Genomic DNA, 18,357 nt, shown 5'->3' on the forward strand with positions numbered 1-18,357 from the left:
ATATAATCAAGTGTTAAATCAGACTTTAGTTCCACCTGGTGTAAATCCACAAGCTACCCTGCAGTATACAAAGTCATTCAAACTAGCTGCACCTTTACCAGCTTTGAGAACACTTTAATGATCAATCATTATAAAACATATATATATATTATTCTGAAATGGACCAATCTGCACATTTGACTACTTTTACTGTCGCTACTTTAAGTATTTTGATGAGAATACTTTTGTACTTTTACTTGAGTAACATTATTCCTACACTCTGGTACTTCTACCTTTACTCAAGTAGGCCTACAAGATCTGAGTACTTCTACTTTTACTCAAGTACAAGATCTGAGTAGGCTTACTTCTCCCACCACTGGTTAGTTCTGAAAAATGAAAATAAAACAAAGCTTTTCAAGACGGTTTTCTGCCTTCGAGAAAATGTGCAATTAAAACAACTTGTATATTTTCTGTTTTCTGTTAATAATGACCTCAGTTTTGAATTAATGTAATTATGTTGTTGTGCCCTTTTCTGAGGTATTGGAATAGTTGTTTAATAAAGTTGGGGGGGGGGGGAAACCATGGGAAAAACGGAAAAACTCCTGCGCCGAATTTCCTTGTTTTGATTTGAAGCGTTTACGTCACGTCACAACTCCCACAATGCATTGTGTGATTTCCACCTGAGCTAAAGTGAATTACATGTCACATCTGAGAGTGAATAACTTCACATTTGTTCCTCTTTATCTTCGGAAATCTAAAGGATTGTTGCTCTTGTTTGGCGGTGTTGGTTTCTGGGCACGGGCTCGCTGCTGTACGTATGTTTTTATTACAAATATGTCTAGATTAGCCCCTAGCTACATAAGCTAATGCTAGTTATGTTAGCCTAGCTTTCTCTTATTATTACAAACATTATAATAAAGAGACAGTTTGATGACATTTAGCTCAGAGACAAGGCTCAGAAATATATAATGTGTTGCTTTAACCTGGGTTAAAGATAGCTGTAAATCGTGCCGTAATGGTGCCGGATTGTTGTGTTAATCTGTTCTTACTTTATGGTTTATTCCATATATGTTTTCTGCTACTGTAATATTGTGGTGAATTATCTATAACATGTTATATTAGGTATTATTGTGGCTCCTGTCCTTTCTACTGTAAATATGTAGATAGACTTGCTATTTTTTGCTCTGGTTTTACAGGTTTATATCAGTGTTTTCAGGCTTCAAAACATTCTAGCTTTGCATGAATTACCCTCCTGTTAAAAACCCCTCACTATAAACAAGGTTTTAATTTCGAAATTCTAGTTTGATTTTGGGACTTTTTGTTGAGAGTCAAATGGTCTTACTGAAGACATCTCTTTGTATCACCCTGTGAATCAGAAAATACTGGCACAGCTATCAAGAAAATCCAACTGGTCTTATTTGTATTACATTGTGATATGTATTGGGCTTTTATTAATAAATGATCAAACCCCTCTGTAAAAAGCTTCAGGATATATATATATAGAGGAATTAAACTGGAAGGTTTTAGTGCTACTGAAGTAGAGATTTCTATTTGTTATCAGATATGTGAGGGAGGCTAGTGGAGTAGTGCGTTGGTGTTCGGATTAGGGGGTCACAGGTTCAAACCCCACTGCAGTCAGCATGTCGTTGTTGCTCCTGTGGGGATTGCCCTCAGTATTGAGTATGTAAGTCGCTTTGGATAAAAGCGTCTAACATGTAATCTGTAAACTGCATTATGCAAACCACTAAAGGTAAACAACAATAACTAATATTAATACATATTTTCCCAGTTAATTACTTGCATTCAGACAATTCATTTAGTACGTGTTTTATGTGTATGTTGTGGCATTATCTAATTTTAACTTTTGGTGAATGTAGGACTAATCTACACAGACAAATAGACACAGTTAGAAACTCAAAACTCAAGTGTTTATTTTGGATGCCCTTTTAAAAAGAAAAAATAGCTTAAACTTACATTTCTAACCAGAAGTGTCTCTCCTAAACTGTTCATGTGTGTGTTTTCCAGGTGTCAAGCCACCCAGCCTGGTGCCTGGGCTTTTAGATTTTGGTGAAGATGGATCCAGATTATGAACATCGCCTCCTCCGACAAATCAACATTCAAAACGACAACCTGAGCCCCGTTGTGAGTCCTTCATTTTTCTTCTGTCTTCCTTAATGATGTCATTGTTAATTGAACTCTTGGTGTTTTAAGATTATATTATAAATTAACAGATCAGAAAAGTGACCGAACGTACTTAATTCATTCAAAGATGAATGCATTTATTTGTTGTTTTTGCAGAAACTGGCCCAGAGTCTGCCCAGTCGGACTCCCAGCGGCTCCCCGTTGTCTTCACCCAGCAAACTGGGAGACAGATTCATTCCCACCAGAGCGGGGGCCAACTGGAACATCAACTTCCACAGAATCAATGTAAGAAGTAGTGATGTTACGTTCTCAAACGATCCGATCCTTTTGAACGGCTCTTTGGTACGAACGAAGTGGTACAGGTAGACGACGTGTTTTCCAGGGTGAAAAACATTTGCCAAACGCGAAAACGCAGCAGCTTTTGGATGTACTTCAACAAAAACCTAGCAATGATAAATCCAAATATCATTTAAAGCAGGGTCAATAAATAATCTCCACGTCACTTTAAAAAAAAAAATCTGTTCTTTGGAAAAGGAAGCGGAGCTGTGTGTGTGTGTGTGTGGTTGTGTGTGTGTGTGTGTGATGTGTGCTGTGTGTGTGTGTGTGTGTGTGTGTGTGTGGTGTGTGTGTGTGTGTGTGTGTTGTGTGGTGTGTGTGGGTGTGTGTGTGTGTGTGTGTGTGTGTGTGTGTGTGTGTGTGTGTGGTGTGTGTGTGTGTGTGTGTGGTGTGTGTGTGTGTGTGTGTGTGTGTGTGTTGTGTGTGTGTGTGTGTGTGTGTGTGTGTGTGTGTGTGTGTGTGTGTGTGTGTGTGTGTGTGTGTGTGTGTGTGTGTGTGTGTGTGTGTGTGTGTGTGTGTGTGTGTGTGTGTGTGTGTGTGTGTGTGTGTGTGTGTGTGTGTGTGTGTGTATAAAGTCAAGATAACTGCATGATGGAGAACTTTTTAGTTTTTACTCAAATTAACGACGGTATCTTTGTGACTCTTAGGAAAATGAGAAGTCACCGACTCAGAACAGAAAAACAAAGGATGCGTCCTCAGACAACATCAAAGGTAAATGAAAGTTGTTGGGAAAATACTGTATGTACTCAACAAAGTTATCCCAACTGTAGCTGTGAACATGACAGGATGTGTGATTACCTAGAAGAGCATCAGGACTGTTTGAGGCTTATGATAGCTCTGTGATTAACATGATGATTCAGCCTCTATGGAGATAGACATATGACAAGCATGCTCATTTCTGACGTGGAGCTAAACATTGAATACTGCTTTGAACCGGTATACATGTATCTTGTGACTGAATAACACCCTCTCTTGTATTTAAGGCATGTGAAGGACACTATTCAGGGAACTATGTGTCCCATGCAGCGCTGTATGTGATGACTACTTCCATTCTTGCAAGGATGATAAATACATGTATACTGATTATTGAAACTCAAGCCAGTGACGAGTTATATATTTCTAACAAAAGTCTATTTCTACCTTTTGTGCACACAGTGTTTGTGTTCTTGTGTTTCATATATATGTGTGTGTGTGTGTGTGTGTGTGTGTGTGTGTGTGTGTGTGTGTGTGTGTGTGTGTGTGTGTGTGTGTGTGTGTGTGTGTGTGTGTGTGTGTGTGTGTGTGTGTGTGTGTGTGTGTGTGTGTGTGTGTGTGTGTGTGTGTGTGTGTGTGTGTGTGTGTGTGTGTGTGTGTGTGTGTGTGTGTGTGTGTGTGTGTGTGTGTGTGTGTGTGTGTGTGTGTGTGTGTGTGTGTGTGTGTGTGTGTGATGGTGCAGCAGACGGGCTGGCCTACTCTGCTCTGCTGAAGAACGAGCTGCTGGGAGCGGGAATAGAGAAGATCCAGGACCCTCAGACCGAAGACAGGCGACTGCAGCCGTCAACCCCAGAGAAGAGAAGTCTCTTTAATGTAGGAACATTCTCCTTATATGTGATAAAGCAGTGATCAGACTAAACATACCGTACAAAATGCTTTCTGGAGTCCTTTAAAAAAACATGATCAAATAGAAGAATGTTACTATTCAGTTTGTGTGCCGTTTGTGTTTCATGTTGTGGAGAAATAATGGTTTCTATTTGTGTGTGTGCAGTATTCACTAAACACCAAGAGGTCTTCACCGGACGACAGCACAAACATCTCCCCCTACTCCCTATCGCCTGTCAGCAACAAAAGGTAAAGCACACATTTGAGTTTTTTTGATATTTTATAGTTGATCTGCACACAAAGAATCTAACAATGCACCAATGATGTTGCAGCTGCTGCGGTGCAAGAACCACTTCATGCTGCTTCTGATAATAAGATATTACCGTATCGTATTCTCCATGAACTGAGAGAACTGCATTTTGTGTGTATGCTGCATCGATTACAGTTCTACAAAAATTGGCCTAGAAAATAGCAATCTGTGCATCTTCAAAATAACCTGTACATTTACATTTTGGCCTCACATATGTCGCTCTGTTCTCCCGCTGCAGTCAGAAGCTGCTGCGTTCGCCGAGGAAGCCAACTCGAAAGATCTCAAAGATCCCGTTTAAAGTCCTGGACGCTCCGGAGCTGCAGGACGACTTCTACCTGAACCTGGTGGACTGGTCGTCTCTGAACGTGCTCAGCGTGGGGCTGGGGACCTGCGTGTACCTGTGGAGCGCCTGCACCAGCCAGGTACTGCTCACACTGCTGATACATAGCAGGGAGTCTAACTGCTTGCTGTGTGTGTATGGTTGTGTTCATTGACAGCATGAATATGTTAATCACTGGTTGATATGTCTTTTCTTCAGGTAACACGGTTGTGTGATCTGTCGGTGGAAGGAGACTCAGTCACGTCCGTTGGCTGGTCCGAAAGGGTGAGTAAATGAATTGTATATAGTGGTGCAGTGATGTCGTATTTCTGTGTTGGAGCCTGAAGGCAGCATCTCCCTAGTTCAATGGGATTTCTCCATGTGATTTGGATTATTGCAGAAAAATTATCTCTGTGTCAAATAAACGTTTATGATTCTTACACGTTTAGTTCAGCCGGATAATCTGCACGTTTTAACACCACTTTATGATTTCTGAAGTAAAAAGCTAACGGTAGGCTGTAAAGGAACCGCTAAGCTAAAGGCGGCTAATGTTGGGCTATAAAGGAACTTCAGCACGGTCACATGACTTCATGTATTTTCCTGTTTCAGGGGAACCTGGTGGCGGTGGGGACTCACAAAGGCTTCGTTCAGATCTGGGACGCCGGCGCTGGGAAGAAACTCTTCGCCCTGGAAGGACACACGGCGAGAGTCGGTGAGTGAGAGTCTTATAAGATTAGATATATTTTATTCATCTCAAATTAGCACAAAGTTTAAAACACAAGTTGTGAAATGATCAATAAGCGGCGTAACTAGGGATGATCGTTTGAAATGTATCGATTCCGGTTCTTATCGATTCCCCCTTTCAATTCCAAAATTGTAAAAGAAAGAGGTCAAACGTTTAGATAACAAAAATATCTTTATTCTTTTAAGCTTTAACTGACATTTTTACAAATGAAAAATATACATGCAATACAAATGCTGTGCTTTATTTGAACTGAGCTAACCCTGTGGCAAGCTATTAACTTGCCACAGTTACCGGGTCACCGCGGTGCAGACGGGCCCGGTGGAATACAGGGTCTACCGCGTTTAGGAACCGTTAAGCAGAACCAAAATGTTGTATGGGTACAAAGGCATTTTCTTTCCCAACCCTAAGCGTAACTCATGATTCACAATCCTCTGTCACGATCAGTTGTTTCTGTGAACCACCGACTGTTGCCTCACTTTAAATGTTGCAGCCGCAAAGAATTGTGGGACAGCATTATCTCCTTTCCCTTCGCAAAAGGATTGTCAAGTGTGTCCTAAAGGAGATAATAAAGGAAGCATTGAAGCTCCTTTCCTATCACCTAGAGAATCAGACCAGCTCTAATCATGGCTGACACTTCGGGGTCGTTCAGGAACCTTCCTGAACAAAACTGACAACTTACCTGCAACCTCAGATTTAAGGTGGCAGGGGTCAAGAAGTAGAATAAGGAAGGAGGAGGTGTGAAGATGTTTCTGGGGTCATAGGTCATGCAGGGCCTTCATTAATGCAGCTTTCCTTCTGTGTGCAGGAGCGTTAGCCTGGAACGCAGACCAGTTGTCTTCGGGGAGCCGTGACCGTATGATCCTGCAGAGAGACATGCGGACCCCCCCCCTGCAGTCAGAGCGGCGTCTGCAGGGTCACAGACAGGAAGTGTGCGGCTTAAAGTGGAGCACCGACCATCAGCTGCTCGCATCGGGGGGCAACGACAACAAGGTACCGTCCACTCAACTATTTACTAATGAAAACTGTAATGTATGTTTTATATTGTAGGACATTTTGACTATAAGGTAAGGTACGTTTATTTATGTAGCACATTTTCAGACACAGAGGCATTTCAAAGTGCTTTACATCATCAGTAACACTTAATAATAAGACAACAGAAAGGAACACGATAAATAAATATAATGGAATAACATGGAAAGCATACAAGAAATGCAGAATAGTTTAAAAACAACATTGTAAATACGGTAGGTGCTAAAACAAGTTAAAAGGCTTCTGGGTAAGCAGTGTTTTTAGCCTCGACTTAAAAGAGCTCGGCGTTGGCGAAGACCTCAGGTTTTCTGGAAGTTTGAAAACTATACGTTTTTGTGTTTACATTTTTGCTCTAACTTCTTGGATTTTTTTACTATAACTTCTTGTGTTTACATCAATCATTTTGTTCTGTTTTACTACTTACTTTAACTTGCTCTAAAGTTCTTACAAAATGGAGCATCTGTCACAAAACCCAATTTTGCCCGGGACAAATAAAGTCTTCTGATTCAGAAAAAACCAACCTACACTGAAGTTAACAAAAATGTGCTTCATAATAAAAAATGAAAATACAAAACACCCCTCTTCGTGTGCATCCATGGACAGAGCAAAACAAAAAGAGATCAATAAACACTGGACTTAAATAAGACAAGACAAAATAATATTCTATTTAAAGCCCAGTTGTTGTTCTTAATCTCCATCTTAGTGTATTGGCTTTTATTTACTACACCAACAACCTACCAAGAAATAAAAGAGATGGGGGGGGGATAAAATCCAACATCCAATGTTCCTGGGAGGCTGTTGTTTATATCTGTGACTTTGTAATCTTGCTGCTTACTCCTATTAACTTCCAGAAACTACGATGTCTCAACTTCTTATAGACTCTTCTTGCACTAATTCTATTTAATTTGTATTTACATTTTTGCACATCTCAAAACATTCTCTTGCACTATTTTATCTGTTTTTATTTGTTTTATGTCCTATATTCATGTTGCACTGTTGGATGTACACTGTAGCTATGTACACATGACAATTGAGCCTTGAATCTTCTCTTTCGCTCACTCTACACATGCAGGCGCCATACCCTCTCTCTCTTAAAGGGATAGGCTGCCCTAGTCTGCATTATGCTCGCCATACTACTTCCCTGATGGCTTCCACAGGATTGTCGACATCCTCGTGGATTCATCTTCTTATTACAGACACATGCATTTCCAAACATTTGGTCTACCTATGTTGTAAATGTATTATCTCTTCGATTTACACACGGCATCTATTGCACGTCTGTCCGTCCTGGGAGAGGGATCCCTCCTCTGTTGCTCTCCCTGAGGTTTCTCCCATGTTCCCTTTAAACTGTGGGTTTTCTCTGGAAGTTTTTCCTTGTACGATGTGAGGGTCTAAGGACAGAGGGTGTCGTATTCAATATTCTCTACAAACTGTAAAGCCCACTGAGACAAATGTAAAATGTGTGATATTGGACTCTATAAATACTGTACACTTTGATTGATTATGCTACTATTACAGTTCATACAGTAAAACATCGGTATCGACATTGGCAGACTTTTTTAAAATCCGTCGATCCCTACTTGTCTGTTTGTATGTGAAGCACTGCAGCCCGTGTATGAAGGTGCTGTATAAATAAAACTTTATTTGTGTTGTATTAACTCAGCTGCTGGTGTGGAACCACTCGTCCCTGAGCCCAGTGCAGACCTACACGGACCACCTGGCTGCAGTGAAGGCCATCGCCTGGTCGCCCCACCAGCACGGGCTGCTGGCCTCCGGGGGGGGCACCGCCGACCGCTGCATCCGCTTCTGGAACACGCTGACCTCCCAGCCGCTGCAGTGCATGGACACCAGCTCTCAGGTCTGCAACCTGGCCTGGTCCAAGCACGCCAACGAGCTGGTGAGGGACCCCCCATGCACTCACTACACTGTAATACCATAGGATATGATAATACTTTAGTGTCAGATCAGGTCTGAAGTGTTTCCTGCATCACAGCAGCTCCATTTGCAGCATCAACAAGGACAAATAGATAAGACAGGGTACAAGGAAACAGACATTTAACATGCTCAAGACCCTCTAACGGACAGTGACGAGTCCTAAAACCCGGAAGTGAGTTAGCATTTTACCACTTCCTGTTCCCTCGTCTCAGAGCCAATGGGATCTCTCCATAGGATTTTGCAAAATAGCTGGAAATAAGGTCTGTGGTTGAAACACATTTAAGAGATGGATCACGTTTTGTTCTACGACATTAAATCCATCAGCAGTGACCCCACTGGTGATTTCTGAAGAGTTGACTTGTCTGAAAAACGATGGTTGTTACCAAGTGGCTGAATAGGACTACAGAAGTTGTCGAGGACGTTGTACGTCATTACGCCGAACACGTAACACTCCTCTAAGTTTGTTAGCCCTGTTCTGCTTGAAAGCAAGAACCTGCCTCCTGCAGACTGTTAAAACAAACGCTTCAACTTGTTCCATTTAGAATCTGTATGTTTGAATATGGATCTTAAATTGGCGTGACGTTGAAGTCGTGCTGCTGTACTCGGCTGTAGTTCCTTTATAGCAGGGGTCGGCAACAGGCAGACCACGATCCGGACCCAGACGCCGACCTATACGGACCCGGACCTATAATCATTACATTGATAGGGGATTTCAATTTTGACGGGGCAATTCTATTTTAACCGCTGCCGACAGGGGGCGAAAGAGACGAGTGAGCGATACAGGGAGAGAAACACAGAAGAAGAGACGAGTGAGCGATACAGGGAGAGAAACACAGAAGAAGAGACGAGTGAGCGATACAGGGAGAGAAACACAGAAGAAGAGACGAGTGAGCGATACAGGGAGAGAAACACAGAAGAAGAGACGAGTGAGCGATACAGGGAGAGAAACACAGAAGAAGAGATGAGTGAGCGATACAGGGAGAGAAACACAGAAGAAGAGATGAGTGAGCGATACAGGGAGAGAAACACAGAAGAAGAGATGAGTGAGCGATACAGGGAGAGAAACACAGAAGAAGAGATGAGAGCGCGGCAGAGAGAAGCGGAGAGGAAAGTGAGTGTAGAGAATAATTAGCGATACAGGGAGCGAAGACGGAGAGGAGAGTGAACAGGCGTGTTAGCGGCAGACAGGGAGAGACACATAATGACACATCGCGCTCTCCAAGAAGAGGAAAGTGGACAGTGAGAACAGAGCTTTTAACCCTGAGTGGACTCATTCATGTTCATCCGGCCCACTGGGAGCACAGAGCCAGTGTGTCTCATTCAGAGACCGTGGCGCTCATTAAAAGTGCCAACACGCCACTATGAGACAAACCACAAAGTGTTTGACCAAACATTCCCTCTCAAGTCAGAACTGAGGTCAAATAAGCAGTCTCAGAGCCCGATATGATCAGTCCACCAGGATCAGAATTAAAACTAAATATGGTTCCAGGGCAGGCTAACCGAGGCTAACCAATGAGCACCTGCATGTGTGAGTGAGAATGGCCCTGACACCATTTCAGCCCAGATTTAAACTCCTGGCAGGACAACAAGCTCCAGCTCAATTCTCACACTGAATTAAAACAAAGCGAGTGAGGGACTGCAATATAAGAGGGAAAGAAAGAGAAACTTTAAAACTGTTCAATTGTTATGATGTGTAAAGACTGATATTGTTCTATAATCGTCTGAAACTGTTTAGTCATGATGTGAAACGGTTAACAAAGAAAAAGGGAAACTCAAGCTGCTGCTACACTTTATTTTATTTATCTAAAATTAAGCACTTTTAAGATGCACTTTTAAGATGCACATTACATTACATTGCATTTAGCTATGGGCTCAGAACAGTCTCATAATACACACATGCACACAGAAGGATTCACACTTGTGTTTTTCAATGCACACACAAATGTGTTCCGTTTCATATACATGTAAATAAAATCCAAATACAGAAAAAAGTTTTACATGTGTATTTTTGATCCTCACTTATTAGTTTCCCATTTAAATCCTCTGCACCTGCAAACACAACCCGCTTTCTGTGCACGGATCGCTGTGCATTCGTGTGTGGGTTTTTTGAGACTCCCCTGACGGTCAGCCGATTCGTACTTGTAATTTTTTCTATCTATAGCCAATCAGATGTCTCCTTCATTCTAAGCCAATCACATGAGCGCGCCCCCACGAGGGTATGATTTCTTGCGTTCATGACGTAGAGCTTCATATACGCATTTTGCGCGGTCCGGTCAGCTCGCTAAACAGAGGGCGGAGCATCAGGTGATCATGCAGAGCAGCGTGTCTCCATCAGACTCAGCAGCTGATCTGATCTCTCTCTTGCGTCCGGTTATACTTCACTCGCGTTTATGTCCATATCGATCAGATCCAGCTCTCCTGATCAGCCTTTATAGAGAGCACCGATCAAACTATTAAGAGCCGATAACCGGCGGGGCTCCCCCCGTTGACACTGTCTAGCACTGGCTTCGTAGTGCACTGATCGATTAGGCTAAGCTAACCTGTAGCTGCTCCCTCCACACTCACAACAACTTCATACAGACATAAATAAAGCAGCTGTATTCGCCACACAGGAAACACACATTTAAAACGGGTTTGCCTGCCGTTTTGTGTACACAAGCATTCATCAATGGTTTGGAAAGTGGCGCAAGAAACCTACCCTCGTGGGGGCGCACTCATGTGATTGGCTTAGAATTGAGGAGACATCTGATTGGCTATAGATAGAAAAAATTACAAGTACGAATCGGCTGACCGTCAGGGGAGTCTCATAAAACCCACACACGAATGCACAGCGATCCGTACACAGAAAGCGGGTTGTGTTTGCAGGTTCAGAGGATTTAAATGGGAAACTAATAAGTGAGGATCAAAAATACATATGTAAAACTTTTTTCTGTATTTGGATTTTATTTACATGTATATGAAACGGAATACATTTGTGTGTGCATTGAAAAACACAAGTGTGGATCCGGAAATACAAGTTTGAATCCTTCTGTGTGCATGTGTGTATTATGAGACTGTTCTGAGCCCATATTTAGCTGACGCTTTTATCCAAAGCGACTTACAATAAGTGCATTCGACCAGGAAGATACAACCTTGAAGAAAACAGAATCATATAAGTACATCAGGTTTCATAGAGCCAAACATTTCAAGTGCTACTCAACTGGCTTTAGATAAGCCAGCCCTTTATTAGTATATAAGTGCTTTGTTAATAGTTCTATCGCTCGAAGTGGAGTCGAAAGAGATGAGTTTTCAGTTTGCGCCGGAAGATGTGCAAGCTATCTGCTGTCCTGATGTCAATGGGGAGCTCATTCCACCATCTTGGAGCCAGGATAGCAAACCCACGTGTTTTTGCTGATGGGAACTTGGGTCCCCCTCGCAGCGAGGGCGCAACGAGTCGTTTGGCTGATGCAGAGCGTAGTGCACGCGCTGGGGTGTACGGTTTAACCATGTCCTGGATGTAGGAAGGGCCAGATCCATTCGCAGCATGGTAAGCAAGTACCAGTGTCTTGAAGTGGATTCTAGCAGTTACCGGAAGCCAGTGAAGGGAGCGGAGGAGCGGAGTGGTGTGGGAGAATTTAGGAAGGTTGAAGACCAGACGAGCCGCTGCATTCTGGGTGAGCTGCAGAGGTCGGATGGCACATGCAGGTAGACCAGCCAGGAGGGAGTTGCAGTAGTCTAGGCGTGAGTTGACGAGAGCCTGGACCAGAACCTGAGTCGCTTTCTGAGTCAGCTGGGGACGTATCTTCCTGATGTTGTAAAGCGTGTATCTGCAGCAACGGGTTGTAGCAGCGATGTTTGCAGTGAAGGACAGGTTGTTATCTAGGGTCACATATTTTCAAAAGCTATTTTATTTATTTTCTCTATTTTATTTTTAAATGCAGCGAGAGGAACACATTACACAAGATTACACATATCCACAGTATTACATTTCATTTAGCTGACGCTTTTTTCCAAAGCGACTTATAATGACCGATTACAGGGACATTCTCCCTGGAGTAACTGAGGCCTAAGTGCCTTACTCAAGGGCACACTAGTGGTGGTGTTCCTGGCAGGATTTTGAACTCACAACCTTCCGATCTTCAGCCCACCTCAGACCACCACTACTACCAGTATTTACTGTATATCTGTATAGTTCAATGTTAATTGAGAATAAATATTGTTGTTTATGAATTGTACTTTCTTTATTTGATTGGCAGTCAGTTGTTGATTGCAGACGTTGATAAAGCTGCAGGCTACTTCAATATATATCACACTAATTCATAAAGCAAGTTAGACATTTTTGATGTTCCGGACCTTTGCATGGGGACATTTTCTCTAACTGGACCTCGTTGAATTTTAGTTGAATGCCCCTGCTTTATAGCATAACGTTAGCATTTTGCTTCTGGCGATTCGATTTATGATTGAAAAATGATATAAGTAGGGTAGACGTGGAGATTATCCGGCTGAACAAAACGTGCATTTTTTACAATATTCCAAAATCCTATAGAGAAAACCTGTTGCTTTTTTGTTTAGGGAACCCATGCGCAGCTTACTTCCGGGTCGGCCTACAAAAATACGTCATCCCTGCACCACTCTATTAGATCTGGGGTTGAGCTCTGTATTTCATTTGAGGATTGACTAGGGTTGGGAACCGAAACTCGGTTCCAGGTGAGAACCGATAAGAAAATGCCGGGTCCCCATACAAAATACACAATTTCGGTTCTGCTTAACGGTTCCTAAACGCGGTAGACCCTGTATTCCACCGCGTCCGTCTGCGCCGCGGCGCCCCGGTGGAATACAGGGTAAGGGCGGACTGGCCATCTGTGTGTTCTGGAGAATCACAGAACGGCCGGTCGTCAGCGGGACGTTGACGGCCGGCTCGGTACGCTGACGGCCGGCACCGCCCTTCATTTTTTAAAATGGCATCATGTAAGTTGCACTGACAGGCGACAGAGGTCCACAGTTGCCCCGCAGCGAGGCTCCCCCGCCCTCCCGTAGACAGTTCACGGGCTCAGTCACTTCATAACACCAAAGATGGATCGCGGTAAACGCTCTGAAGTGACGCTCCACTACACTAAAAAAGAAAAAGACAAGGCACAGTGTAATGCCTGTTAATAGCTTGCCACAGGCATAGCTCAGTTAAAATAAAGCACAGCTATTGTGCAATACATTTGTATTGCATGTATATTTTTAATTTGTAAAAATGTCAGTTAAAGCTTAAAAGAATAAATAAATGTTTGTTATCTAAACGTTTGACCTCTTTCTTTTCTTTTTAATTTTGGAATCAAAATGGGGAATCGATAAGAACCGGAATCGATACATTTCAAACGATACCCATCCCTAGGATTGACTGACGCACAACAGAAAGCTTCAGTCTGACTTTTTTTTTTTAACCCTGTCTCTCTGATTTGATGGAAACAATTCATATTCACGGTTCAGGACCTGGTTCTGAATATGTTATTACACAGGCTACATGACACATTCGCACATTTGAATAAATAGTGAAAATTAAAAAGACAATTATTGCTTTGTTTTGTGTAAAAAAAAAATAAGAAAATGTTTGGAGTACTGTGTCCTCATTTACAATCTCTTATAAACCTCTTATGAGGCAGATTAAAGGCTTAGCCATGTTTGACTCTGAAATACTTTGGAAAATGTGTTGGTGCTTTTTGTTTTATATCTTTTGCACACGATGTATTGAGAGCAGAACAAACCCTGCAGGATGTCATATCTGTAAATACACAGAGAAAGCATATTATTGAATACATGGAAAAAATAGTTTATATTCTGTGAGAAAAGGATCTTCATGAATGTTTACTCATGGTCTTTTCAGTTTGCAGCAGTGACATCAGTGTTTTAGTGTTAAGAACGTATTCATGGTGACTTTTATCATACATTTATCCTGTTTTTCCTGCAGGTGAGCACTCACGGCTACTCTCAGAATCAGATCCTGGTGTGGAAATATCCGGCGCTCACTCAGGTCGCCAAACTCACAGGACACTCCTACAGAGTGCTCTACCTGGTCAGTGTGTGTCTTATATCTGATGGGAATCATGACGTGGCTGTTTGGTCATGATAATGGAAAAGCTGGCTGTATTTTCTGAAACATATTGATTTGTTCTTTTTGTAAATATCAGGCCATGTCCCCGGACGGTGAGGCGATCGTGACGGGAGCGGGAGACGAGACGCTGCGCTTCTGGAACGTGTTCAGTAAAACCAGGTCAACTAAGGTGAGGAGGAAGCTAAAGGGAGAGTTTGGAGGTTTTAGAATATATATTTCTATTTAGAACATTTCTCCGCTTGACCTTGCTGTCATAAGTCTCTTTTTCTATGTGGAACTGAAGCTTTAAAGGTCCCCTATTTTTCTCTTTTTCAACAATACATTTTAGGTCTCAGATATATACAGTACATGTCTCAAAACAGATCATTGCAGCATCCCATAATCCCCTCTGTTTCAGCCCTGTTCCAAAAGTGCTGATTCTGTGTCTGTAGCTTTAAATGCTAATGAGCTGCTGCTGGCCACGCCCCTCTGAGAGATGCTTGGTTTAAAAAAAACACAATGGTGCTCTAGGAGGAGATTCAGGTGATAAGGTGGGGGGGGGGGTTACCTTGGTTGCTGATTGGCTAATGGTTACACAAGCCAAAACATCATAAAGTGGCCAAAATCTGATCAGCTCGTTTTCAGACAGGTTTTTATAGAAATGGATCAGGACAAAAAGAGAGGGGTCTTTTTCCCTGAAACTTCCCAAGTCTCTTTACACATGTTTATGTATAAAAGACATGATAAAGTGCATTTTGCATAATAGGTGACCTTTAAAGACACCAAAATGAGTCATCTTCTGCCTCAATGGGTTAGTTAGCCTGTGTTGTTTTGTGACTTTGGTCTTCTAAAGGATTCATTTGAATGCACCAAAGTCACACAGTAAGCAAACCAATCGATGCAGCAGTAAACCAGTTTACCCCTCAGGTTAATTTGCTTCTTTTTCTGATGGAGTCTGGTGGCTTTGAAGAGAGTTCAGCGTGAAGCAGTGCATCTAAACTCAAATAGATTTTCTTTTTACACTGGAAAAAATGCTGCTCCAAAAACAAGGTAAACAATATTGAAAACAAGCTGTTTTCACTTGAAATAAGTACACCAATGTGAAAAAGTGAAAATTAGCTTGGTAAGATTTCTTGAAATAAGAAGGGATATTCAGATAGATCTAATTATCTGGGAGAACTCATTTTGAACTATATTTGACCAGAAACAGGAAATGTTGTTACAATATAAGCCGCAAATGCTCAAAAGTGTTCTGTTTTCTGATTTAGTTAGTAATTTCTAATAATAATATGTAAAAAAAATATATATGTTTCATCTGTTTTCACCCGATATCTCACTGCAGTGTTACTTCTGAAGTTATGATGTTCTATATCAGGTGTGAAGACATATTCTGACTAGATGTTAGACAAATATACTTGGCAAGATTTAGAGTTTTTGTAGTGTAGGCGGTATGTTTTTAGGTGGCTAAATATATTTTGCTGCTTTCCCCATCCACAGCAGCACATTGCTTATCCTCCGTGCTGTAACTCTGTTTTTATTTCGTAAACTGGGGTCTTCATACAACCCCATTTTAAAACATCTGAAATATGACTTTAATCAAACACCACTCTTCTTTTTTCAGGAATCCGTTTCAGTTTTAAATCTCTTCACCCGGATACGATAACTTTAAGGAAATATAAAAACTTGGACTCTAGTTGGAGTGGATCCTGTCGTCCGGACGGTTCCTCCTCACGGTGCTGAGAACAGAGAACACTACAGGCTTCTTGTTCCACAGAAAACATGGCGACAAGAACAACCGGGCACTTTTTTCATGCGAACAGTTGCTAGGGAAACTCTTTATTGCCTTTTTGTGCTCTCATTCTGAATGTAGTCATTTCTTTTTATTAAAAGAAATGTGTATAAGTGAGTTGAATTTCCATTTGTGTAAAAAAAAAAAAAGGCCTTACTTGTGTTGAATCATGGAGAGTATTACTAGTTTTTATTTAACTCAGGTCTTATTTATTTAAAGCTGCAATTTAGAAAATGCCATTACATATTATGACTAAAACACGATCACCTACCAAGGCCTTTGCATTACGTGCACCATGTTTACTGTGATCTTCAGAGGACTCGCAGTGATTGGCTGAAATAATGGACAGAAAGTCTAATGCTGGGCATCGAGACGTACTTTAATCTGTATACTGATTCTTTCTTGTAACGGAAGAAATAAAACCATGATGCAAATGAACAATCTGTGTGTGTCTCCTTTTTGCCATTACATATACCTTTGAGTACTTCTTTTAGGGTTATATAGGGCTCCTTAGATAACTTTTTATTTGTTGTATTATTTTCTCCTTATAGCATTGTGAAGCACCTTGAGATGACGTTGTTTTTAAAGAGTGCTATATAAATGAAATGTATATTATTATTTTGCAATTCTTGTTTTACATTCAAAGAGGTACTTTAGATAAGATAAGACGGAACTTTATTTATCCTCGCGGGAAATTCAGGAGATTAAAGCAGCAACAGAGTGAGAGTGAAAAACCGGAATGCACAGATTCACACAAGGGTAATACAATTAAAGATAACATTATATAAGTGACTGTTAAAACAAGATATCACAACAAGGTAAAACGTTGATCAGTTGAATGAACATAGATATTTGAGTTTGGGTTATTTAATATATTTACATGAGTGTGTTGCAGTTTCTTCCTCTCTGTTACCGACAGAGGTGGGAAGTAGTGGAGTACAAATACTTTGTTACTGTATTTAAGTAAATGTTTCTGTTCAGTATACTTTAATCCACTACTTATTTTTCTGACGACTTTTTACTTTTACTTCTTACATGTTGAACTCAAATACCTGTACTTTCTACTTCTTACATGTTGAACCCAAATACCTGTACTTTCTACTTCTTACATGTTGAACTCAAATACCTGTACTTTCTACTTCTTACATGTTGAACACAAATACCTGTACTTTCTACTTCTTACATGTTGAACACAAATACCTGTACTTTCTACTTCTTACATGTTGAACTCAAATACCTGTACTTTCTACTTCTTACATTTTCCAAACAGCTGGTTCCTTTAGTCTGAATGTGTGTTTGGTGCGTGATCATTATTCTTTAGAGTCATTGCGTGCCTATTGATTTGAACACGATCCGTGTATCCATCATTTCCTGGTCTTCTCTAAAGAAGAGTATGGTGGCTGAGAGGTGCAATCAGTGTGAAACACTTTAACAAAGCTTCAGACAAATGTACATCTTATAAAACAAATGTACATTTTACAAAATTACATTAGCAAAACACTTTTACCAAAGAATAAACGATTTAACGTTAACAAAAACAAATTAACAAGTGTCGAAACACTTTAACAAACTAGAGAATCAAACCGGAAAGGGAATGCCCATTATACAGAAGTGACGTGCAAGTGATTGACACATTGGCGGATAGACCGCCGGTGTTACAGTATAACTTGAGTCGTGACAACTGGCGGCATTCTATTATTTTCGTCACAGGAATCCGGGACGTGTACATTGAGGACCCATTGTAGACTTACCAGGAAATAAACATGTCGATCGCCTGGTTTGTCGTTTACATTCATCTTTTGCTATATCTGCCTTCCTAAGATCCTTTTGATGCACATTCAGTACTCGTATGTGAGGTTGTGGGTGAGAGGTCGATATCGTGACGCTTACAGGGAGGTATCGGAACAACCCGATATCACGGCAAGACGTGAACATGTGACGATTTACCATGCTGGGAGATGTGAAGATGTCACGATTTCGTCCCTTCAAACGTGACAGTTACACGGTATTGTTAACCCATGTTAACCAGTGGAGAAATACCCGGAAATGCCAAGCAAATGCTACCCCGACGGTCGGTTGTTATCGTCAATATTAATATAATAATTATTTATTTTTTAATAGTCACACTCGATTACGA

At 41.3% G+C, this 18,357-nt stretch overlaps 1 protein-coding gene across 3 annotated transcripts; it reads left to right on the forward strand.

Moving 5' to 3' along the window:
* The first annotated feature begins 630 nt into the window (after positions 1-630).
* LOC117541105 (fizzy-related protein homolog) lies at positions 631-16,658 on the forward strand. Of its 3 annotated transcripts, none has more exons than XM_034208203.1 (14): positions 631-790; positions 2,005-2,121; positions 2,278-2,406; positions 3,105-3,168; positions 3,887-4,023; positions 4,202-4,284; positions 4,584-4,767; positions 4,884-4,949; positions 5,274-5,376; positions 6,215-6,399; positions 8,102-8,335; positions 14,309-14,413; positions 14,529-14,621; positions 16,053-16,658. In XM_034208203.1, exons 2-14 carry the CDS (start codon positions 2,053-2,055, stop codon positions 16,092-16,094), a joined length of 1,494 nt encoding a protein of 497 aa, XP_034064094.1. In that variant the 5' UTR covers positions 631-790; positions 2,005-2,052; the 3' UTR covers positions 16,095-16,658. The 3 variants fall into 3 exon arrangements, with proteins under 3 accessions (XP_034064094.1, XP_034064095.1, XP_034064096.1); XM_034208204.1 differs by having other exon boundaries at positions 3,893-4,023; XM_034208205.1 differs by having other exon boundaries at positions 3,896-4,023.
* The last annotated feature ends 1,699 nt before the right edge of the window (positions 16,659-18,357 follow it).

The sequence above is a fragment of the Gymnodraco acuticeps genome, unplaced genomic scaffold (genome assembly GCF_902827175.1).
Source record: "Gymnodraco acuticeps unplaced genomic scaffold, fGymAcu1.1, whole genome shotgun sequence".
Classification (NCBI taxonomy): Eukaryota; Metazoa; Chordata; class Actinopteri; order Perciformes; family Bathydraconidae; genus Gymnodraco; species Gymnodraco acuticeps.